Genomic DNA, 23,706 nt, shown 5'->3' with positions numbered 1-23,706 from the left:
TATGGGTCAATATGCAGACACCTTTATATTAGTACTTATCATTGACATTTGTGTAAGATTGATACTTCACAAAAAAAAAAAAATCTTAATGTATCAAATAACCAAAGATTAGTCTAGTTTTATTATATTTTTCTATTTGTAGGAATTGATAACAGATATAAAAAAATCTACTATAATTCCCTCACTCAATCAATAAGATTGATCCCTTGCTTTGAGTTGAAAGATTGATACACCATATATAAGCCTGAATATCTTCACTTATTTTGTTGTAAAAATGAGCTGAAAGATTCTGTTTTTTAAGACCTATTTTTTTCATTACTGAAATCAAGTGCAACAATTTTATATTTCAAAAATTTCGCAAGACAAATTTTGTATAGCATTATATTAATTTATTTAAAACCAACATTGATTGTCCACGATCCATGCGTTTTAGTTTTGGTTTTTATGAGTTTTGGAATTAGAGCGCGCACGGTACTCATGTGAGACTTTATGAAGAGTCAACACAGATAACCCTTTCTTGTTGAATTCCAAGCTTCTTCTTTCTTTCTTTTTTTAAATATATTATGAGATAGTAATAGCTTTAGGGTCAACAAATTAGTGTACACAAATTGCTTAGACCTCGAAAGATGTAGAAGAGTAGCGGCTAAGGGAAACAACAAACATAACACAAGATATAATTTCTTGGTTGCCACAACATCGAGTTTCATATACTTATGATACGTTCTAATCAATCATATACACTAACACTATATATGTATATTCTCATGACACATGCAAATACGCAATGCCCAATAAAGATCAAAGAAAACTACGTAGGTACACGATTATGAAGTGGGTTTTTATTAACTAACTACATTAAAACCCGCAACTTGGTTTTCTTAATCAGTGCATGTCTTCTTCGTTACGGCACATGTATATGACTTTTAGGACGTTGAGTCGACAATGACACTGAAGAGTGTAAAGGGAAACAAACCCGAATGTTACGCTAGCTATAGCAACCCTCTCCCTCTTCATTATAGTATATATTGCCAAGGGGACAGGGTGACCACAAAATGACACAGTTAGCATCTTCCTCAGTGCCACTGTGAAGTAGAAACTCTAACTAGGACACCCTTTGATTATAAAATTGGTGACAAAGATGTTTTAACAGTTGGAAGGATTTTATTTATGTATGTATATTGTATATGTAAGCTCTAAGTTATCTTGTTTATGAGAGACAATTGAAGGATTAATCTGGCATCTAGTAATATTTGAAAACAGGGGACTTGCTCAAATCTCAATATAGGTTGAATCGTGAGGGTATATATAGTTGAGTTTTAGGTTAATTTTGACATGAGAGACATAATTTATCTAATATACAAGGACTGACCATTGAAGATGGGCGAAGGGGGAAGGAAGGGAAAGATATCATAAATTTAAATCTTCTAATTATATTTCTAATAAAATTAATAAATTAAAATTTGTCAAAAACAAAAAAAAAATTATCGAATAGTTTAATTATGTATTTATTATATAAAAATATATCATTAATTATATGTAATCCGATTGACATAGTGGTATAAGTTAGGTTATATTTACATGTAAGAGAATAATCTATTTAATACGATAATTCGAGTTCAATTTTTATTATATGTAAAATCTTGTTGGATGAGCGAGAATCATATATCGTAAATAAAATTAGTTTATAATAAAATGAATTGAGAAATATTCATGATATTTACCTATGACCTAAAAAATATCATTAATTATATGTAAAAAGAAACTTATTTTTTAAAAAAGTTATCATGAAGTTTAATTCAATATATTAAAAAGAGGTTATAAAAGTTATAAAATATTTTCGTTAAGTTCAAGTAAACTCCTCGGTCCCAGTGGTTCTTCTGAATAGCTCACAGAATATTTGATTGGAGGCTGATAACGTTGTTGCATCCACTCGCACAAAAACCCAAGCAGAGTGTATTTTAGCTTCTCTAATAATTTCGCCCTTTATAAGTTCATCATTATGCACCCAATATGATGGAGATGACCACCAAATTGGATATTTTTTTTATTATTATTTCATGTAACTTTCAAATAAATTATTGCATGCAGAAGAAGAGGGTGCATGTGGTGCTCTCATATCATGTATGGCGGTGGGATTTGAGACCCACCAACACGAATGGCCTACAAGGTAACCCTAAATACAAGGACGGGTTGTTTACTTTTGTGTTCCTTTATCTCCCATGCAGGGCATATCAGCTTTAGTCTCTCCTTTAAGCTATGTTTAGATTATTTAAATTTTAATGGAATACCATGATAAATTACAAATATATTTTATTCTTTTTTTTAAAAAAATTATTTAGATCAGATATATCTTTCACATTTAATTTTTATACTTTATACTTGGAACTCAAATCCAAAATACTAATAAACTGAAATAGTCTCATATTAATTGATTTATATGTTCTATAATTATTTGATCTCAGTTATATATATACTTATTGGAATTTAGATATACTATTTTTTTACAATCCATATATATGGTGTCTTTTACAATGCATTTCCTAACTTGTTTTTCCTTCATTCTGTAATCCGTAAAGTAACCAACACGTACCTTACAAAATCTTAATGAGATTTTTTTCGGCATAGGACACGATCCACAAACAACTTTGGGCTAATTAATCTATGCCCAAAATTAGTTCATTATGCTATACTTTACATATCAGTACTCTGCATTCACTATTTCTGTGAGTTCCAAATATTTTATCTGTTAGTTACATGTATACCATCATCCAATTAGTGATTTCTACTAAAGAAAATATACCAAACTAGAAAATTTAGAAAATAAAATAGAACCCAAAAAACAAAAACAAGAAAATTATAAGTTGAGTGTAATTACTTGAGGTTTGACACAAAATGTAAACTCGTTTGACCCTCTAAATACCTTATCTTATGACTATACAATTTAATCTACTTTGGTACAAGACAATAAAATTAATTTAATCTTTTTGCTCATATTATATATTTCACTCTACACTACTCACTATTAAATATCTAAAACAAATTCTTAAGCAAAATAAAGTATAGGAAGGGCTAGAAAACATTCACCACTGGTCCAGTACATTAATGGGATTCCAGTTGCTTCTATACTTAGCCAGTTTGCCCCACAAAAACATGTGCTGTCTTTGAGACTTTTTTTGCTTGCTACAGCCATGCCCTTTATGTACGAATATTCGATTGGTAGACAAAAGGACATTATTATATATTTATAATTATTTTGTTGAGACAATTTTCCGCATGGACCAAACACCACGATACACTTGCTGGTACACAAGCCTAATACAACTTTTTGTGCCTAGTGCATATTTGGATTAGAGTATATGGACAGAAATAATCAGTTGTATTACCCGATCTCAGACGATGGAATCGATAATCCAAATTAAATCAATTAAGTATCTTTTTGTTAGAGTGAAATAAAATGTGAATTAATTAAAATTAAAATAGAGTGTAAAAATATAGATTTAATTTCTTGTAAAAAAAATAGAATATGAAATTATGGACTTCAGCTTGTTTTGCTGTTCATTTCACTTTTCGGTTTCTTTTACCTATATCAAAAGGGAGGGTAAATTTGCATTTGTGAGGAATCACATTACTTGGATCATAGGTGTCCCACCTAAATGGTCGTGATCTTTCTTCACCTCTTTCCTTCTTTTTCTAACTGTAAATACATACAAAAATCCTCATACACTTGACTAAGAATATTATTTTAAGATGTAAGTGTTTAGATTATATTTAGGATTGACATTTACTTGGATGACGATCTTTCTTATATGCTTGGCTTTATTATTGTTTAAGAGAGATTCAATTAAATATGATCAATTTAGATTAATCATTTCACATTTGAGCCAATTCAATCTATGAATAACCCTAAAATTAATTATTTTTTATTTTATAATACATTTATAAAAAAAACAAGTATACATTTATGGATTTGAATCCTCTAAAGTGAATTTTCTTTTTAGATAGTAATGTTTAACCAAACAATAGATACTTCACACATAAAACATGAAAATCAAATCCTTACACATTTTAAATTACTAAGATTTTAAAACTTTCTATCCAAACTCTACCTTAATTCACAAAATACCTAGTTTAGTACCTTTTAGTTTGTGGCGATGACAAAATGTACTTAGGCTAGTTGATGTGGGTCATTTTTGTTACGCCTACTAGAGACAAGCGTGTAAATGGAGATGGAGAAACAAGGTGACCAGCTCCACCTCTTCTACTTCACTATCAATTGCATTATTACTAATTTGCAACGTATATATATAATGGGACCTCCATGCACATCTTAACTAATTTTCCTCATGATTAATTTAGATTTTTTTATCCTTGAAAATTAAAGACCGTATTAGAGAATTTTATAACAACTCAGATACTCTTGCTTAACCAACTGAACTGTGAACAAAAAAAATTTCTTCATCCTTAAATAGTACTACTATTCAGAGTATATTGCAGTACTTAACCGATCAGCTCTTGATATTTTTTTCATGAATTCAGCTTGGCACGCTTGCATAGTGATAGTGGTGGTGGCTGGTAATAACAGTAACTACTTTGTATCTTATGCGTGTCATCTACTACACTGTCTTCATCTAGGGGCAAGCGAACAAACCATGATTTTTATTGGTTGAAACTTTACTTGATGTGAAACCATTTTGCTGGCCATGCTTCTATTTGCAGGTAAAGGGTCAACTTTGATTTACAAGTTACAACGAATCAAAGCTGAATAATAGTGACCAATTCAAAGATCAATGTTTCTAAATTGAGGGGGGTACTTGGAAGTTGAATTATGAGCAATGTGGCTAGTACATGGTTCATGTAAGTAACGGTTCATCACTTTTTCATAGTATTATTGTGAAAAGACTCAAAAAAAGTAATCTAGGAAGAACATGATATGTTTTGTTACACAGGATTATTGTCCACACACTCTAATCTGAAATTCTTTGAAGTCTCTTCCATTATTTCATGACTGTACAATCAATATCATTGTTCTTAGTTTCGCGGAAAAGATTAAAAACTACAGACACGCAACTCATTCCTGTGCTGTACATATATGAAAATTACAAATGGAGAATAAACAAAATCCAAAAAAAAAGTGTCAAGAGCATAGCTTGGGCAAAGATTTTGCATAACTATGGCCTGATGCTTTTGATTTTGTGATCTTTGCCATTTGGATTTGCATTTTCCTACAGAATTTCTCTAACTCCATGACCCTCCACTGCATTCCTTGTAAATGTGCTTTGAGTTTCTCATTGTCTGTAGAAAGATCAAAATTGCCAGAATACAACACAACTTGTTCACTGGTTTTGTCTTTCTTTCCCTTTTGAGCAGCAGCACCACTGGAGCTGCAAGGTGAATCATTGTATGAAGATGTACTGGGAATGACATGGAGTAAATTTTTTAGCTTAGATTGTTGAGAGATAAGAGCTTGAACAGTCGATTTTGAAGGAAATTTTTTGTTCTGAGAAAGGTGTAGGCAAGCTTGAGGTGAAAGCTTCTCAAAATTTAAACCACAGCATATCTTCAATCTTTCTTCCTGGGACAATTGAGTATGCACCTATAACAATACTAGTCAGCTCAACACTTCAACCACACTATGTTTGCATAGGCCATGAATTTAAAGGCAGATTCAATTTTTACACTGTGTTACACATGATATTATATAATAGCATTTCCAATGAATAGAACATATCTTAATCAAGTAGTTAACCATGTGACTGAAGTTATAGATTTCCAAATTTAAAAATTAAATTGGAAATAATTATTAGACTAAATAGTGTATGCACTGACATTGTAAATGCTTTTTACAATGTCATTTAATCACAAACTGCTATGTATAATAAATTTGTTGATTTTTACAATAATTACTTTAACAGTAGTTGACAATGTAAACAGGACATAGAAATTAAACTTTATCTTAATCAGGCAGTAACCATAAGACTGAAGTTACAGACTTCCAATATTAAAATTTAAATTGGAAAGAAATTATTATACCTCAAGATACATGTCCATTGCATGGTAGAGCTCATCATAAGAATCTCTTGCAGAATCGGGAATTGCTGTGGCAAGAGCCAAGAACTTTGAAGTTTTTAAACAAGGATCAGGAGCTATTTCTGCTATATACAAATCTATTAAGCTAGCAACTTTCCTCATCCGAATGGGAGTGACTAGACTATTTCCTCGCCGCAAGAATGCCTTCAAAAATCTCAAAATAAGGTTCACATCATATAAATAGCTTATTCCATGAGGAGATGGAACAAGCAAATTGTCCAAGGTTGCTTGATCCAACTGGGAACCAATCATAGTCTCCAACTTATTCCTGCTACATTTGCTTATGTTCAATCCCAAAGTAACCCTCAAAATCCCAAACAAAGTTTTGCAAGGAACACAACTTAGATCCATATCATAATGCATATCTATGACCATTTCTATGATCTTGCACTTCTCATGTGTAGTAGCAGTAGAAAATTTGGCCTTCTGATAGTAGAGAAGAAACTTGCTGATCACAAGATGGTCCATCTTTCGCAAAAGCATTGACTTAACCAACATTGCAACCAACAAGGGACTCAAAAACAGGAGATCTTCAAACCACCATGTTAAACGAGAGAAACTTGTTTTTACACTCTCGGTGCTCTTAGAGTCGCACGAATACCGAACCCAAGAACTGTCTGTGGAACTAGTTGATGGACAAGGACTTGCTTCACTGGCCAAAACAAGTCTCCCCACAATAGTATCCAAGCATCTCTCTACCATCACAGAAGAATCTGGAACTAGTAAACTCTGGCACTGTTTCAGACCAATCAAAATATCTGACCAAGTCCAATAGCTAATCTCTTGGAGTGACTTTTCAGTTTGCTCCAACAAGTTAGAAACATCAGCCATGGGTTCCTTCATTTCCATGTACTCAGCAGCACAACGTGCAAGAAACAAATTGGAAGGGTTTATATCAGCTGTTCCATTGTTGTAACAGAATTTCAACATAAGCTCAAAGCCTTCAGCACCTCCTGGAAAATCATGGAATATTACTTTAAGCTTTCCTGTGGCACCACTAGACTTTCCAAATAGTCTAGCAAATTTGTTTGAATACTGAGTAATAACAGTCTGCAAAAGCACCCATTTAAGACCAAGTTAGATGATTAATTGATAAAAGAAGAAATAATGTGCCATTCTCTAGGAACAAGTAGATAAGAAAGAAATTGCAGTAAACTAGTAAACGGCAACTTTATTTTTGTGGAAAAAGATATTAATGACAATAGGCTAAATTAAATACCAAAATAGCCCACCAAAAACATGGAATCACTAGAGCACATAGACTAAAAAGGGAACAAGTTGAAAAAAATGGGAAAGAATGAAGGGAAAGTTCCACTCCAATTAAAGCTCTGAAAACAAAAGAATGGATTGGAGTCGTTAGACAATAAATTCATTAAATTGTAAGTAAGTGTGAGCAGGAAGGTTCACTGTTTACAAATCATCTGGCATGGAAGGATATAGAAAGGAAATAAGTGGCATGAAAGCAACCCTCGGCCCCTCTATAAAACAAAGTGTGAATAAAACAAACAAAATGAAGGTGGGAACATTAAAGGCTCAGAAGACCATAGCAGCAGCATTTAATGTGACATGCAACATCAAAAAATAAAAACAAAAACAAAAACGAAAGATGATGAAAAACGGTGACTCATGCTTGTGGTTAGTGAAAATGGAGATGGAAAATTATTGTGGCATGGACAAACAGAAGTTGCCCCACCTCACAGCTACGTAGGTGCAAATTAATGATGGGCGGAAAGCTACATACACAAATCATAAAGTAACTGAGGGTAGCCACTGCTCCTAGCTAGAAAGAAAGCAGAAAAGAGAATAAAGAAAGATTATAAATTGCAAAGCATAAATCATTGAATCATATTCATTCTATATTCATGAGTAGCTAGCAGCATTTAGCCAGAACTGAAACCATCAACCAAAATGTTGAAAAGACCAACCTTTGTGACTGTTATGTTCAACATAGTATCGATAGTATGTTTTAGTATAGTTATTAGATCCTATAAACAAACACGAGAAAAAGGGGGGGAAAGAAAAGATTGAGAATTTACAATAAAGGTAAAACATAGAAGAAGAAGAAAAAAAGAAAAGAAAAAGTGAACCAATGTCCAACAAAGTTTGTAAAGAAAGTTTAGAAACAAATGACAAGATTATCAAAAACAGGCACTTTGAACCAAGCAATAAAGAAGAGAGACAAAAAGAGAAAGGGTTACCTTGTCCACCATGAAAGTCTCTTCTCCATTTACATCTACTTCAAGGTTGCAGCAACAAGCTTCCATAACTCAAAACAAAATAAATAAAAAAGAAAAGAAAAAAAAAACAAAAACACAAATAAAGGGTGTTTATAATTGGCTTTCTGGGAGGGACTAATCTTACATGAAAGATAATCTAAAGAAGGGAGAGACATGGGAAAGCCAAACTGGGGAGGGAAGAGGAAGAAGGACTGAGAAGAAAATCATCATATTCTGAGACTAACAAAAAGACAAAGCAAAAGTGGACAATACCCTGGTCCTTGTAATGGGGTGGTGGTACCAGTCAATTGGCGCAGAAGTGTTGTGGTTCTCCACAGAGACACAACAAAGACAAAGTTCGAAGTGAATGAGAAGCAACAAAGCATATAAAGACACAAGAGTGACATAAAAAATGTGTGGACGGGCTACGAGTCAGAGAGAAAACACACAACACAACGCGAGAGAGGGGAAATAATTATATATTTTGTTGTGTATAACTATAGACTATATAGATAGCATATTATAAATTATTATACCATAATATATAGCACCGAACCTTCTGACATTCCTGCAAAAATAATATTACTAGACTAGCCTCTAAAATAACAACATATAGTTTATGAAGAATTCTAATTTCTTTTCTCCTCAGCAAGTCAGAAAAAAAAAATCAAGAAAAATAAGACTTAGAACTTAAAGCTTTTATACCTGACATCATCTTTCTTTATATTTGTCCCGAATTAGAGACAATCTATTTCTCTCAACTCACTGGATTAGATACTAATTTGATTTATAGGACGTGATTATCACTCATAAAAAAATTATACAATAAAAATCAAATAAGTTCTTCTATTAAATAAGTCATATTCACTTAAATAAATATAATAATATCTTACACCATTACACTAATTCTTTGATTACAAGTGTTTTATATATGTGCATCAACAACAACACCATATAAGGGTCCAATATTTTAGTAACTTTGGTGTCCCCACATTTATCTCTCTTTTTCTTTTCGTTTTCTGGTCATCTGCCATGTAATTGACCTAATTTACCATGTACACCTTTTTCTTGGCATGTGCTTCTTATGGGACCAATTCAAGTCCTTTTGCTTACCCCACCAAAACACCAACTAGTTCAATGACCCAGTTTTTCGGTAAGTTATGTTAATTTAATATATATTAAAACTTAAATATAGTGAATCATATAGGGAAAAAGTCGATATGTCCGAGTGGTTAAGGAGACAGACTCGAAATCTGTTGGGCTATGCCTGCGCAGGTTCGAATCCTGCTGTCGACGGTTCCTTTTACTCACCCAAAATTAAATGTCAATATTTACTCACCCAAAAAATATCATTATTAAAAAAAATATAATGACTATGTATTAGCATTATCAAATAATTTTACAATGTTGGTTATCATAAATCTCCGATTAAATAAATTTTAAAATAATAATTATAAAAATTAATAAATTTATCTTTACATAATAGATTATGATTGAATATAAAATTATTTTATATTATTAGAATATATATATATATATATATATATAACTTTTATTGTAAAAAAGATTGAGTTTAATGGTTATGTTCTAAATAATATTGAATTATAAATTATTATTTATAAGATCGTTAAGATAGTTATTATAAAATATAATAAATATATTATATATCATGATTTGTGATTAGATAACTAGTAAATTTATTTTTTGAGGAAATCATGATCTTTGTTATATTAAGGAATCATGTGAAAAGAGAAGAACCACCTAGCTTAGACAGAGGGGGTTTTGTAATTGGAAGGGTTTATCAGATTTGTTTAGAAAACTTTTAATGAGGAGGCTTTTCTTAAGTTTGTTAAAAAAAAAAAAACTTGTAATTGTGTATGTGATGATAAATATTTATTGAGAGTTTTTTATGAGCATAAACAAGAGGTGTTGATATTACATGTGTCTGGCATCTTTGGACTTTATTTTGTGTAAAAATATTTTTTTTCAATAAATCTAAAACAGTTTGGCATTGTCATGTAGTTATAAATTATATCCGATAAAGATATTGATTTTTATATAATTAGCTTAATAGTGATACTTACAATAATTTTTCATTCATTAACAATGAAAAACTATTTTATATTATTGATGTATAACCATTAATTGAATTTATTAAAGTAAGTTTTTAAAGTAATTAAGAATAATACATGATTTCTTAAATGAGTTACTTATCTAAAATTTGTGAATCTTGCAATGTTACATAAATTTTAAAACTTTACACAAAAATTTACTCTAATGCTAAAGCTACTAGAAAGAGGTAATTAATTGAGCCATGTTAAATTTTGTAATTGGAAATGGTTCTTTAATTGATAGGAATGAATTAACCAACTTATTTAAATAATGCATTTTCAAATCATCTATTTCACTAATAAAGATTTATTAAGTAACATTGATTAATTTTAAACAGCTGAGTAAACATTTGCGTTGGAGCTAAAATGTTGATGGTTCAGTTAAAGAAAATACAAATGATTAGCTTATAACAAGGTCAAAGTTTGTACCTTGGATAATATCTCTATTAAATATATTTGGTGAATATAGTATATGCAGTAAGCTTTTTAAAGCTTCCTTAGTAATTCCTTTATATATAGTTTAATAATATTAATAAATAAAAAAATGTGGTTTGATAATTGTCCTATTCACTGTACCTCTCTGAAATAAATTATGGCTTAAGAATATTTCAAAATGCCTGTCCGTCGAACCGACATTTTTTTATAGGTCCGTCAAACTAATAAATGAACCTGTTTTGGATTCTCAGTTTAGATTTTATAATCTTTAAAAAAAACTAAAATATGTTGTTTATTTTTGTAAATATAAAAATGTTAAAAATTTGTTATTGTAAAAAATTTTAATATATTTTTTTACCTATAAAATAGAATGTATGACATTATAGTTGCTCATGATTAGTTTAGACTATTAAGTTTCAACAATTCTCCTTCTTTATCTTTCTTTTTAGTTGCTTGCAGTAGGTATTTGGTTTAATATCATGGTATTTGATTTAATATCATGAATTTCAACTTAAATGGTTTCAATTCCAACAAATCAGTTCATCATTTTTTTATTGGTTATATGTATATTTAATGTAAAAAATATTACATTTCATATCAATTATACGTATCACTAATGTAAAAAAATCATATTTACATTATGTATAATCAATATAAAAAGTCAATAATCATAAATTTGAATTTATATAACTTTTCGTTTGAAAAAAATTATACATCTTAATTTTGTAAGAAAGAAAAAAATACTAAAAATTTCACAAAGACAAATTTTGAATATTTTTATATTTATGAAGATGAAAAAATATTTTAAAAATGTATTAACACAAATAAAATATTGTAATAACATGACAAACAGTAGTCTAGCTTCTAACTTTGTCTCAGAAGGTACATGTATGTATCATTGTTCCTCAGCAATATATTAGTTGATTTTGTTAGATTATTATCAATAAGTTAGTTTTTTGTTAAGCTTTTATAAATATCTGTGTATTGTTTTATATGCACATCTTTAAATAATGGAACAACTATGAATCTATGATATTTTTCATCTTTTTCTCTATGACGAGTGCTTTCCCTAATTCTCTTATTTTGCTTCACCATTCTCTCCATCTCAGAATACTATAGCAGTACAACTAGTGTTCCATCAATTAATGAAGCTCACTACCTCTCTGACTTTCGCAAATTTTCCAAGCTTCAATGATTTGTTTCCTGTCATTTTTTTTAATCACAGACAGCAGATTAAGAAAAATTATGTAGAATGCTTTTGTTGAAAAAAATATTCTAATTAAAGGATAGTTTCGAAAAATGCTCCCATTTAAGACATATATTTTAATTTATATATAAAGAAAGTTTTTTGGTTACCAAAAACAAAAGAGGATATTCTAGCATAAAGCTCCACTTGCATATAACTTTTTTATTTTTACTGATTTTTCCACTTGTGTATAACCGAATATGTAAAATTATTATAACAATTTATAATCTTGAATTTAAATTTTAAGTATTTAGTTATATCAAATAGTTTAAAAAAATTTATCACTTATAATAATTTTAAGGACTCAAAATTGTCTTAATGTAAAAATTATCTGGTTTCTTTGCCTGAAAAAGCCTTCTGTTGTAGTCAACCGATAGAAAAGATTTTAATTAAGATGTACAAAAAATAATTTTGATTGCAATTATCAGAAAGATTGATAGAATATAAATATGTTTAGATTGATGTAAACATTGTTAAAAATATAAACAAAATTCTCTAAAACTTTTACGCATCGCCCACACACTGAAAAAAATCTTTAAAGAGAGGCATGTGAAAATGAACTGTGTAGATCTTTGGCTTAAAGACAAAAGTTGGATGTGATGGAGATGAGACGAATGGGTTGACCAAAAACAAAACTTTAAAGTTCAAACGAGAGAACCGTGAAGATGAAAAATGAACAAAAAAGAAGAAGAAAAGTCGTATAGGGTCAGAATCTTTACTTCCCAATTTACATTTTTTTTTTCTTTAAGAATCTTTCCTGTCTTATCTAACTTTCTTTTTGTTAACCTTTTTCTCTTATGAAAAACCGAACCCCTTTGGTTAGATCAAATTGGACAACTGACATGTCAGGTTCGGATTAATATTTCATTGGTTAAATACCCTTTTATAAAAATGGGGTGCTTTTTTATATATATAAAAAAAAGATGGGATGTTTCTAATCCCCTATTGGTCAAAGTAAAGCTCAAATGAGAAAATTGTTATAAACAAAGAAAAAAGAAGAAGTAAAGCTCAAATGTGAGAAGTTGCGGTTATTGTTATAATACCATATAGATCGAGTATGTATATATTTGGTTTATATTAGTGATAGTATTTTTTTTTTCATTTGTGGAAGTAAATAAAATACGTTCATTACCAATACCAACTCATTTTCTAAAAGAACACGTTAACCCACAACTATGTGCAATGCTATATATATATATGTATATATATTTGCATCCGTGCACAAAATTGTTAGAAAATGAGTTTTTTTTTTCTTTTTCGGGTGAGATGTTAGAGAGTTGTGCTTTCTATGTTAACAAAAGCAAGAATATTCTCAAATAATATTTTGAAATAACAAATGGGGCAAATTAGTGCAACCTGGATAATACTATATAATTAGTTATATGCTGCTACAATATTAACAAGCCGACCTTAGCTCAGTTGGTAGAGCGGAGGACTGTAGTGGTTAAAACCTCAGATATCCTTAGGTCACTGGTTCGAATCCGGTAGGTCGGAATTTCTTCTTTTTTTCGTTTTTTCCGTTTTTTCCGTTTCTAGAATAAATTCAGTATTTTCGAACCATAAAACAAAATTATTCATTCAATGTTTACACCAACAAGCTACTTAAATTTATCAGTTACCCATCAATCTTGATCTTATAATCTCTGCAACTTGATATAAAAAAGTGACTGACTATTCACAAATAAGTATGTCTATGTTATGAATTATACTTTTACGAATCCAACTTATTTTATGGACAAAAAAATATTTTTTTATTCATAAAATAGACATATTTTTTTATTGTTCTTTGAGGGTTATTTTATGTTAATTAAAAACACATTTATAGCAGAAAATGAGATGAAATAGAAACAAAAAGTGATTTTTGAAGGCACTCGTAGTCACCCTTTGGAGATTTTTTGGTGGCTGTCCTGAGCATCACCCTTGCTATAAGCTTAATTCAGAATATCTAACTCACATGGAGGTTCTTTTGCAATGGTCTCTTCCGGGAAGAAAATCAAATGGTGGACAATTTAGGTTATTATGGTTTGTCTTTAGATAATCAACTTAGAATTTTTATTTTCTTGTTAGCCTTGTAATGGTGGATGTTGCTTTAATCGTGTTCCCACGCTGTTTTTAGTTTTTTTTGGAGGTTCCCTTTCATTAAAAAAAAATGCATGTGGATCTAGAGCTAATTAATTGAGAGAGTGAGAATCCAATTTAAGGTAATGTTTGACTTAATTCTTTTCTTTTTCTTTTAAGGAATTTAACTTTCATAAAACAAAAAGAAGATATGCAACTTATCTTCATAAAAAAAAAAACTAATATAGTTTTTAAAGTTAAGTTGCATATCCTATCTTTGCTCTCCCTTTCTTCATCTTGAACTAATTGATGTGAGAGAGAGACAATGAATTTTTTTTTTACTATAAAGCTTCAAATAATTTTTACTTTATTTTTAAAGCTCTTATTTTAATATTTGACTTTAAAGTAATTTTTAACTAAAAAAAATTCAATTGCCCCAAACATGACCTAAAAATCTTGAGTTTTAAGCATAAATTGAATAGGCTATAGAGCTATTAGGTTACAAAACTAGATTGATTTAGATTTTCACTTCATTATTTTATTTTGTGAACATTAACAAACATCAAACCTTTATGTGAAATTTGAAATAACTAGACTTCCTGCAATTAGTGAACAAGGTATTATTTGCATTTTCTGATACAGTATATATTTTTTTTGGGAGGAAAGTCTTCAAAGCAAAATAAATGTATTAAAAGAACCAAATAATGTCTTTTTATTGAGTATCAATGTATCATGATAAAATTTAATTAGAGAAATAAAAATATTTTTATTAATTTTTTTTTACAATGAATAAGTTATATTTAATAAAAGTTTTTTTTTTATCTTCAACAACATGGTGATATCAATTAGATATCAACAAGGTCCATTGTAAAAGAGAGAAAGTTAAGAGATTGCAGGGCCATAACGTAAACTTGTAAAGCCCGTGTCCAAAGAATATATAGCAAAGCTTCGTAAATAAGGCTCATACTATCGACACCTTTATATCCCTAACTACACCCTCTCCTTGTTTTTGTAGCTTCATCTTCTAAAACCAATCAGTCCATCCCACTCTCATCCTTACTCTTGTCCCCTTCGAGCTTGTGATGCCTCCCTTTCGCTAGTGGCTTGATTCTCTTTTTGAAATTGTCTTTTTATGTTTTCTTTCTGGTTTTGTATAAGTTATGGAACTTTATTTCCGGAATTGGTTTGTGATTCAAAATTTTATCTATAGAACCATGAGATTTCCATTTAAAAAATTTATTTACAAAATTATGTTTGAATCACAAACCAATTTCAGAAATAAAAATCAAAATTGTTTTGGGATTCAAAAACAATTATGGAAATAAAATTTTGAAATTGTACATGTTTAATTTTGGAATTTTGTTTCCAAAATTATACACATACAATTTTGAGTTTTTGTTTCTGAAATTGCTAAAAACTTGGATAACGTTTTTTCTTTTTCATTTAAAATTTTCATTTTTATAAAAAAAAATTGTATTGGTTATTCACACTAGATGACGATTATGGTCTAACTCAATCCATTACCTCATTTGATTGGATCATTTCCCAAGTCGATGTAATCAAATACTACTACTATTACCTTATCACATTAAAGAAGGAAAATTAATAAAAAGCAACTTACTATAGTCAATTTCCACTCCCCAAAAAAAAACTTACTATAGTCAATTATCACACCATCACTTGAAGGCTTTCCATCTTTAAATGGTGATTTCTGATGGCTAGGTAGACATACTTACATTATATTTATGGAATCAAGTTGCTTACATGCGAATAGTTTTAAGTATTTCTGCTAATTTTCACATTCCTCACATATAAATTAACCTGCCACATTCATCAAATCTTAAAGCCGTTTTTCTTAAAGCCTGAATTCAATTTGTGGTTTTACTCTTCATTCACCTAACAGAGTATATGGCCAGAGAAGATCAGAAATTTGGCATAGGAATCGACCTAGGTACAACGAATTCGTGCGTTGCAGTGTGGCTGGAGCAACATAATAGAGTAGAAATAATCCACAACCAACAAGGCAACATAATCACACCTTTTGTTGCTTTTTCATACAATCAGAGAGATTAATTGGTGACCAACTTAGAAAACACTATTTTTGGTATATTTTTCTTTACTCTTGACTTTTACTGCCTTCTTTTTTTATATCTGATTTCTCCCTAGACTTTTTGATATTTCTTATAACTTTTGCAGATGCCAAGAGGTTAATTGGCAGGAGATGATATAGTGATCCCATTCAAAAGAAGATGCTGTGTCCATCTCAATGTTATGAGGATAATCAATGAACCTACTGCTGCAGCTATTTCATATGACCTTGACAAGAGAACTAATTGTGCTGGAGAGGGAAACATTTTCATTTTTGATCTTGGTGGTGGTACTTTTGATGTTTTTGATGTGTCTCTCCTTAAAGTTGAGGATAAGGTCTTTCAAGTTTTTTGCGTTTTTTATCAACAAATGTTAGTTGTTAGTACTTATTATTGTTAGTTTTTATTAACCGGGGTATTCAAATTGCGATCTCTCCCCCTTTCCTTTTCTTTTTACCGTTAGACCAACATTATAACTCCTAAAAGATATGGCAGTGGATCTTCCAAGTTAAGGCGACTGCCGGAAACACTCACCTTGGTGGACGGGACTTTGACAACAAAATGGTGAACTACTTTGTAGAGGAGTTCAAAAACAAGAATAGAGTAGACATTAGTTGAAATCCAAAAGCCATAAGGAAGTTGAGAACTGCATGTGAGAGGGCAAAAAGGAGTCCTCTCTTATGATGTTACTACCAACATTGAGTTAGATTCTTTATTTAAGGACATTGATTTCTACTCTTCAATTACTTGTGGCAAAAGTTTTCGGAACACCTGAAGAAGACAATGCATTCGGTGTCAAGATTTGTGTTTATGAGAGCCACAGAACAAGGGCCAGTGATTTCACGTAGAGGGTGAGTCGTTGAGACCTTGACATTTAGGGGTGTTACACATAAGCTTTCCTCTTGCTCCTTATAAACATCCTTTTGATATATGTATGCTTTGCAATAGATGAAAATGGTATGTTTCTGCTGAGGAAAAAATCACTGGCAACAAGAACGATCTTACAATAACCAATGACAAAGAAAGTCGAAGAAATTATGAGAATGATTCAAGAAGCTGAGAATTACCGGGCTGAAGATATGAAGCTCCTAAGAAGGCCAAAGTAATACATTTTTTTAATTGACATGTTTATAGGATGAGAAGTTGTTTGATGAATAGGGAAATCAGGTTCAAAGCTTTGCCCACAAGAAAAAGGCGAAGACTAGTTCTGCAATTAGTATGGCCACAAATTTGCCAGTATACTATGTCTTCTTGTACGTGGTAAAGGAATTATTTTCTAATCGATATTTTATCTTAATGTAGTTTAATTGTTTTTGCGCCATATGTGTTGCTTAGGTGCATCTCTTTTATTGATGATTATGTACTTAAGCTTTTTAGATAGAGACGTACAAATAGAAAATAATATTCTCTTTAGTGTAGTTGTTTTGTGTCACTCAATAAAAATAAAAATCTAACATTGTTTTTTATAAAAACCTATGATTTAAATTATAGTAATTTTTTTAGTAGAATATTATTATTTAGTGTAACAAGTTATATATCAAGATAATGACTATCACTAGAGTTGTCCATGTTGATAAGTTCGCCCGCAAATTTCACAACTGGTGAAACCTACAATTCAAACAGACTTTGATTTAGTGAATCCGCACCTGTATCGCATAATCCGTGGGCTTAGCGGGATGATCCGCAACAGAAAAAAATGAAAAAATCTAAAATTTCATCCATTTAAATCATTTTTAAAACATTGTGAATTGTCTAAAAAAATCATTTATCCTACTAAATCAAAATATTGTATCATGAATCATATAAAAAATACTTAATTTTATTTTTTATTTTTACTAAACTAAGTCTAGTTTTTATTTTATTTTAAAATTGATTTAATAATTTATTGTTTTTGTAGTAGAAGACATTCACATGTATGATTTAATAATATAATATTACATTAACAATTTATATGTTTTTTATTAACAGATAGACATATAAGTTTTTTTTAATGAATATATTAAAACTACATCATTTCTATTGAAATCACTTTTTCTCATACTTTTAATCATTTTTATGATAACTCACGTAATGCTTTATGGAAGTGATGTACCCATGACCTTGAGTCAGTAGAGACAAATTATACAATTTGAAATCAGAGATTTATATATAAATATAAAAGAAGTGAAATACAAAATATAAGATTTTACTTCAAAAATTTGTAAAGAAAACATTTACTTGTGAATTTTTGAAATTGAGTGGGTGCAATCGTGCAAGTTCACCATGTGACCTTAATGTAGGTTCACCAATGACTTTATGAGATTATGAATTTATTGAAGTGCGTGAGATAAAAAAATATTATTATGTTATGTTTGTAAGATGAAAATGGATGAAAATAAATAATTATTTTTTATTGATCATGAGTATCCTTCACTAGAAGTAATATATCCAAAACACAAATTTTATAACTCCAGTTAAGCTCAAATAACTATGTCAATTGATCCACAAAGAGATATTAATGGGCTAGGGCGGGGCCGGGGAGTACTCCCTCTCTCCCCCAACTAACTCCCCGTCCTCGATCCCTGTCATGGGAGATTTTTTTTCTCTTGTTCTCGTCCCCGTGGGTATCTATAGGGCACCGAAATTTAAAAGAAAATTAATTTTAAATTCTAATACAAATAAATTTAAAAGACTTAAAAAGTCTCACCAACAATTTAAAACATTAATTTTAAATTCTAATACAAGTAAAATATAAAACCAACCTTTAATATTTTAATATTTAAAATATAAAATAACAATTAATATAATGGTAATTATGTAATTTTCTTGGGATAGGGGGTGTGATCCTTGACCTCGTCCCGCCGTTCCCATGGGGTAATATTTATCCTTGTCCCCGTCCTAGTGGGGAAAAAATTCCCGTCTGCGGGATCCTATACAGGACAGTTCCCATGGGGATCCTCGCTTGCTAGTCCAAATTGATGTCCCTAGATCTACGTTGTAATGCCTTGAAATTTCGCTAGTTGTAAATTGATGTTAAATGTATTTATCGTGTTATTTGATTATGTGATTGATTTGGATGAGTTGAGATATTGTGTGAATTAGTCATGCGTAATTTGCTTGATGTGGATGCTGAGTTATGTGGAGTTTTATTGACTTATGTTAAAATTAAGAGATTTTAAGTTTTACCTAAACCTGTTCTGGTAAAACTGCGATCCTGGACTCGTTAACCGTTGGATCGCCTTCAAATTTGGATCGTAGGTTCGTAACCCATGTCTTGATGTTTTGAACATTGGGATTTGCAAAATAATACTTTTGACATCTCGTTTAGTGCAAGAAGTGCGCTAAGCGCAATTCCTACCTGAAATGTTGCGCTCAGCGTAAAAGGAATTCTGCTTAGCGCGAAATGTCACGCTCAAAGCAAATCCCAACCCGAGAGAAGTTGCACTCAACATGAAAAGTCGCGCTTAGTGCCTAAAGTGAATTCCCACTTAGCGAGCCTGTCTCGCTAAGCGAGATCTGCAGATTATAAATACGTTCTTCAGCATAAAAAATACGATTTCATGCCTCTCTCTCAAAACTCCGCCCAAACCACCCTAAAAACTCCTCCTCCACCACCCACGACCACCGATGACCACCATGAGCCGTCGTTGTTTGCCGTCGAACCACAACACGGAGAAGAGCACTTTAATCGGAGTGAAATCCTCAGAATCCACCCTGAGGATTCGATGGAGAACAAGCTCTCAATCCTTTCTTTCGTAGTTTCTCTGAGGTAATCTCGAATTCTATGTCTTTCTCCTAGTTAGTTTGAGCTTCCCTTGGTGTCTCTTGTGTTTGGGGTACCGTAATAGGATGTTTTTACACTTCCTTTGAAAAACCCTTGAAAATGAGACGTTGTAAAAGTTTCCTTTTTATAAAATTGATGTTATTTGTGTGACCTTCGCTGAACCCTAGTCACATTGGCTTGATTGGAATTTCAAAATGACATCTCTTTGTAGTAGAACCCGAAACACCCTTAGCCCATTTTATTTTGACAGAGGTATTTGACCCTGTATGTTATTATTAACCTTATTTTTGATATCTATACTAAATTTCCTTCAATTTAGTATATAGAACTGTGTGTTTGGACTGAAGAACATGAACGAGAGAGGTCTCCAAGCGACACAGAAAGGAGTTGACGAAGAGCTCATGATAGATGAGGGGAGTTTATTATGATTTTATGACTTTGATACCATAGTTGAGGTCATGGAACCCAATTATGGAAATGTATGTCTGTCCATGTGTATGCTAATTTTCAATAAAAATAATATTTTCAATTAATGAGATGCGATACATCTGTTATTGATAAATAACTATGTTGTTTTTATTAGACTTGTGTTGTATGAAGACTTGGGGAGTGTGAATCTTAGGCATAAACTATATATGTATGTATGCGCGAAATGTGATTTACTGATGATATTGTTATTGATGATATTAATTGATATGAGATGACATTGATATTTATGATTATGTTGATAGAGAATGATGTTGTTATTGATGATAATATTGATATGAAATGATGTTATTATTGTTGTTAATGTCATTGAGATGAGATGATGTTGTTATTATTGGTAATGTCACTGAGATGAGATGATGTTGATGTTGATAATGATATTGAGATGAGATATTGTTAATGTTGACAATGTCATTGTGATGATGTATATTGTGTATGTACATGAGGGATGCAGTGACCAAGTTGAATATCCTTGGTGGGGGAAATAAAGTGGTTAAAGAGTTCAAGCATCTCTGGAGTGAAGGGATGACTTAGAATCTTTAATTTTTCACGGTCAGTGCATTGATGGTGCCCATGTGTCATACTTCGTGCTACATGGAAATAATATAAACTTTGTCAATAAATTCTTGTAGTTTTTCATAAGGGAAAATACTTGTACTTGATGGCATGTCACTTGGCTTGGAACTCCTTTATGACTCAGGCAGATCATCATGGGGGACGGGGGGAGTTTCCAGTGCATGATAGGGTGACCTCGACACTTGTTACCTAGTTTTCCTAAGTAAGAGTGTCACGTGGACACGCTTAGGCTATTTCCTAATGAATGGTACCACATTACATTTGAGAGATGAGGTTAGGTGCATGCATCATACTGAGCATGATTGATTGGAATTGTGGAAGAGTTGATGAATAGTTGTTAAGTGTATATTGTATTGATTGATAATTACGTATGAGCATGGTACTTGTTATTGTTTCTCTTGCCAATTATGGTTATTTGACAATTGTTGGTTTCTTTTGTAATAAATTTATCCTTGTAATTTTTGTACCGTGTGGTTGGTACCTATGATGATTGCGAATCTTCATTCGTGGGAGCAGATGGACAACAATAGATTACGTGGAGTGAGATTCTTTTGTTGAAGTCGTCAAGTCAACATGATGACGTTGAGATTATTTTGGGAGAGAGTTGTGTTTTGGAAATCAACTCCTTCGTAGCGAGTTCTATAATTCTTTTTGAATTGAGGATGTAAATTACAGATTTAATTATATGTATAAACTAATTTACCTTCCGTCACGTGAATGATGTGTACTGAATTAATATATCTATATATATTCATTTAAGTATTTGTGCGTGTTTGGCGAACGTATATCACGAAAAAAAATTTACTCTCATTTTTCACAAGCAAATTAATGGAGTTTCCATTTAAAAATTAAAATTTGCGCGGTTTAGAATGGTAATATCATAACAACGAGGCAGGTCGTTACACACGTGTTTGGTGGTAGTAAATAATCGAATTATTTAAGAAAGGTATAGTGTTTGTCATATTTGCCTATGTGAAACACACCAGAATGTTGACGTCTTGACGACTTATACTCTATGATATTTTAATAGAGACGCTTAACTTTCATTGGTCAGAACCCTCCGCATGTAACACTTTTGGAGACATCAACAATCAACTTTGTTATCACTTATAACTCCTAACTTGCAAAAATAATCACACACTACATAGAACATATTGTTTCATGTAACATCCCAAAAACAATCTAATAATTATTTAGATAAAGATTATCTAAATATATCTTTTAGTAAAGAAAAATGTAGATTAAATTATTTTAATATATTTGATTGTTATATTTTTTGAAAAATATATTAGTATAATAATATATTAGATTGGATAAAGATAATAAAAATAAGAGATAAAAAAAATTGGTTAAACAAATATCAAAAGATATAATTTCAAATTACATACAACAATTATATAAGGATAGACAATTCATTTTCCTAGAATCATACAAATAAATAGTCTCTCTTGAGATTAGTGGATTGCTTAAGGATTGAGAAGAATGAAGAAAGCAAAGAAATTCTATTGAGGCAAAGATATCGAAGAACTTGAATTACTTGCTTTAAGAGGTGTAAAACACACACATTTTCAAAACTTTCATGGTATAGTTCTTTTAGGAGCATTTTTGTTTTAGTGTGTTCTTGATATAAAGAAATCAAGATTAATAGTGTTTTAGTGTTTGTTATTTTAATGAAGGACGTTATATTTCACACACTAAATTAGTATTGACATTGAAAAAATCTTAGAACATTTTCAAAGTATGAAAATGCGTAGATGACAATTGTAATTTGTAGAAGTTTATATACTTTAGATTTCTTTTATCATGATATTATATATTTTGTAGTAACTTGTAATATTTTACTTTTATGAAAATATTAGAAATTATTTATTGACCCTATTGAGAAACTTTTTTGGATCCACTACTCACAAACCATACAATTTCACACCTACACAATCTCTAGATTCCTCTCATTTTGGTGTGTATTGGTCCAGGTGTTAAATTCCCACAAGTTTTTGCTTGGTTCGTCCTAAGTCATATTGTATTGGAAGAGAAACACACTTTAATGTCATTTGTAATGCCCCTAAATGTCAACATCTCCACAATTGACACTTTACGACATTTTACACAGTGACATTTTCACTAGTTTTGTTGGTTAGAACCCTTCACTAGTCAGAATCCTCCATATGTAATTCTTTTTGAGACATCAATAACCAGCTTTGATATCACTTATAACTTTCAATTTACTTTTAAAATTGTTTATTGTCCTCACAAACTAACATGAGATTTTTTAACATATTTTGTCCTCGTTCACTTGCTTTGTGAGAAACTACCCATAGAGTCACTCATTTCATAATTGCTTCAAGTCAAACACGCTTAATAATATAATTCTTAAGTGACATGTTACTGAAAAGTAGATGCATCTTGGAGGTATAAATAATACAATTAATTCTTTTAAATCATCATTATCTATATAGTCTCATACTTGCGTAGCTTCTAAATCCTTCTCATTTTGATGTGTATTCGTCAGGGTGTTACACTATGAATAATGGAAATTACACCAATATGTATTCTTTTGGTTAATCCTTCTCATTTTGATGCATAGCTTCTAAATCCTTCAAATTAATCCTAAATATGTATTCTTTTGGTTAAATTAGTCTCT

At 30.8% G+C, this 23,706-nt stretch overlaps 1 protein-coding gene and 2 non-coding genes across 5 annotated transcripts; 2 read left to right on the top strand and 1 right to left on the bottom strand.

The window, feature by feature from the left end:
- Positions 1-4,855: 4,855 nt before the first annotated feature.
- Positions 4,856-8,763, bottom strand: LOC114417282 (BTB/POZ domain-containing protein At3g22104-like). Of its 3 annotated transcripts, none has more exons than XM_028382428.1 (3): positions 8,286-8,763; positions 6,031-7,137; positions 4,856-5,593 (listed from the first exon to the last, which is right to left on the bottom strand). In XM_028382428.1, the coding sequence occupies exons 1-3, from the start codon at positions 8,349-8,351 to the stop codon at positions 5,135-5,137; spliced, it is 1,632 nt and encodes a 543-aa protein (XP_028238229.1). In that variant the 5' UTR covers positions 8,352-8,763; the 3' UTR covers positions 4,856-5,134. The 3 variants fall into 3 exon arrangements, with proteins under 3 accessions (XP_028238229.1, XP_028238230.1, XP_028238231.1); XM_028382429.1 differs by lacking the exon at positions 8,286-8,763 and adding an exon at positions 7,320-7,896; XM_028382430.1 differs by lacking the exon at positions 8,286-8,763 and adding an exon at positions 7,307-7,884.
- Positions 8,764-9,517: 754 nt separating this feature from the next.
- TRNAS-CGA lies at positions 9,518-9,599 on the top strand. The gene has a single exon. It is a non-coding gene; the product is annotated as a tRNA-Ser (tRNA).
- Positions 9,600-13,499: 3,900 nt separating this feature from the next.
- TRNAY-GUA lies at positions 13,500-13,589 on the top strand. Its single transcript is given in 2 exon segments — positions 13,500-13,536; positions 13,554-13,589. It is a non-coding gene; the product is annotated as a tRNA-Tyr (tRNA).
- Positions 13,590-23,706: the final 10,117 nt, after the last annotated feature.

Source organism: Glycine soja, chromosome 6, assembly GCF_004193775.1.
Source record: "Glycine soja cultivar W05 chromosome 6, ASM419377v2, whole genome shotgun sequence".
Lineage (NCBI taxonomy): Eukaryota > Viridiplantae > Streptophyta > Magnoliopsida > Fabales > Fabaceae > Glycine > Glycine soja.
The sequence above is the reverse complement of the archived record's forward strand: the minus strand, read 5'-3'. Positions and strand labels throughout refer to the sequence as shown.

Bases quoted from the DNA above. Each gene is read 5' to 3' on its own strand.
- LOC114417282 (XM_028382428.1), bottom strand. From the start codon at position 8,351: ATGGAAGCTTGTTGCTGCAACCTTGAAGTAGATGTAAATGGAGAAGAG. The intron at 7,138-8,285 runs GTAACCCTTTCT...GTGCTTTTGCAG, and splicing joins AGACTTTCATGGTGGACAAG to ACTGTTATTACTCAGTATTC. The intron at 5,594-6,030 runs GTATAATAATTT...GTATTGTTATAG, and splicing joins CAATGGACATGTATCTTGAG to GTGCATACTCAATTGTCCCA.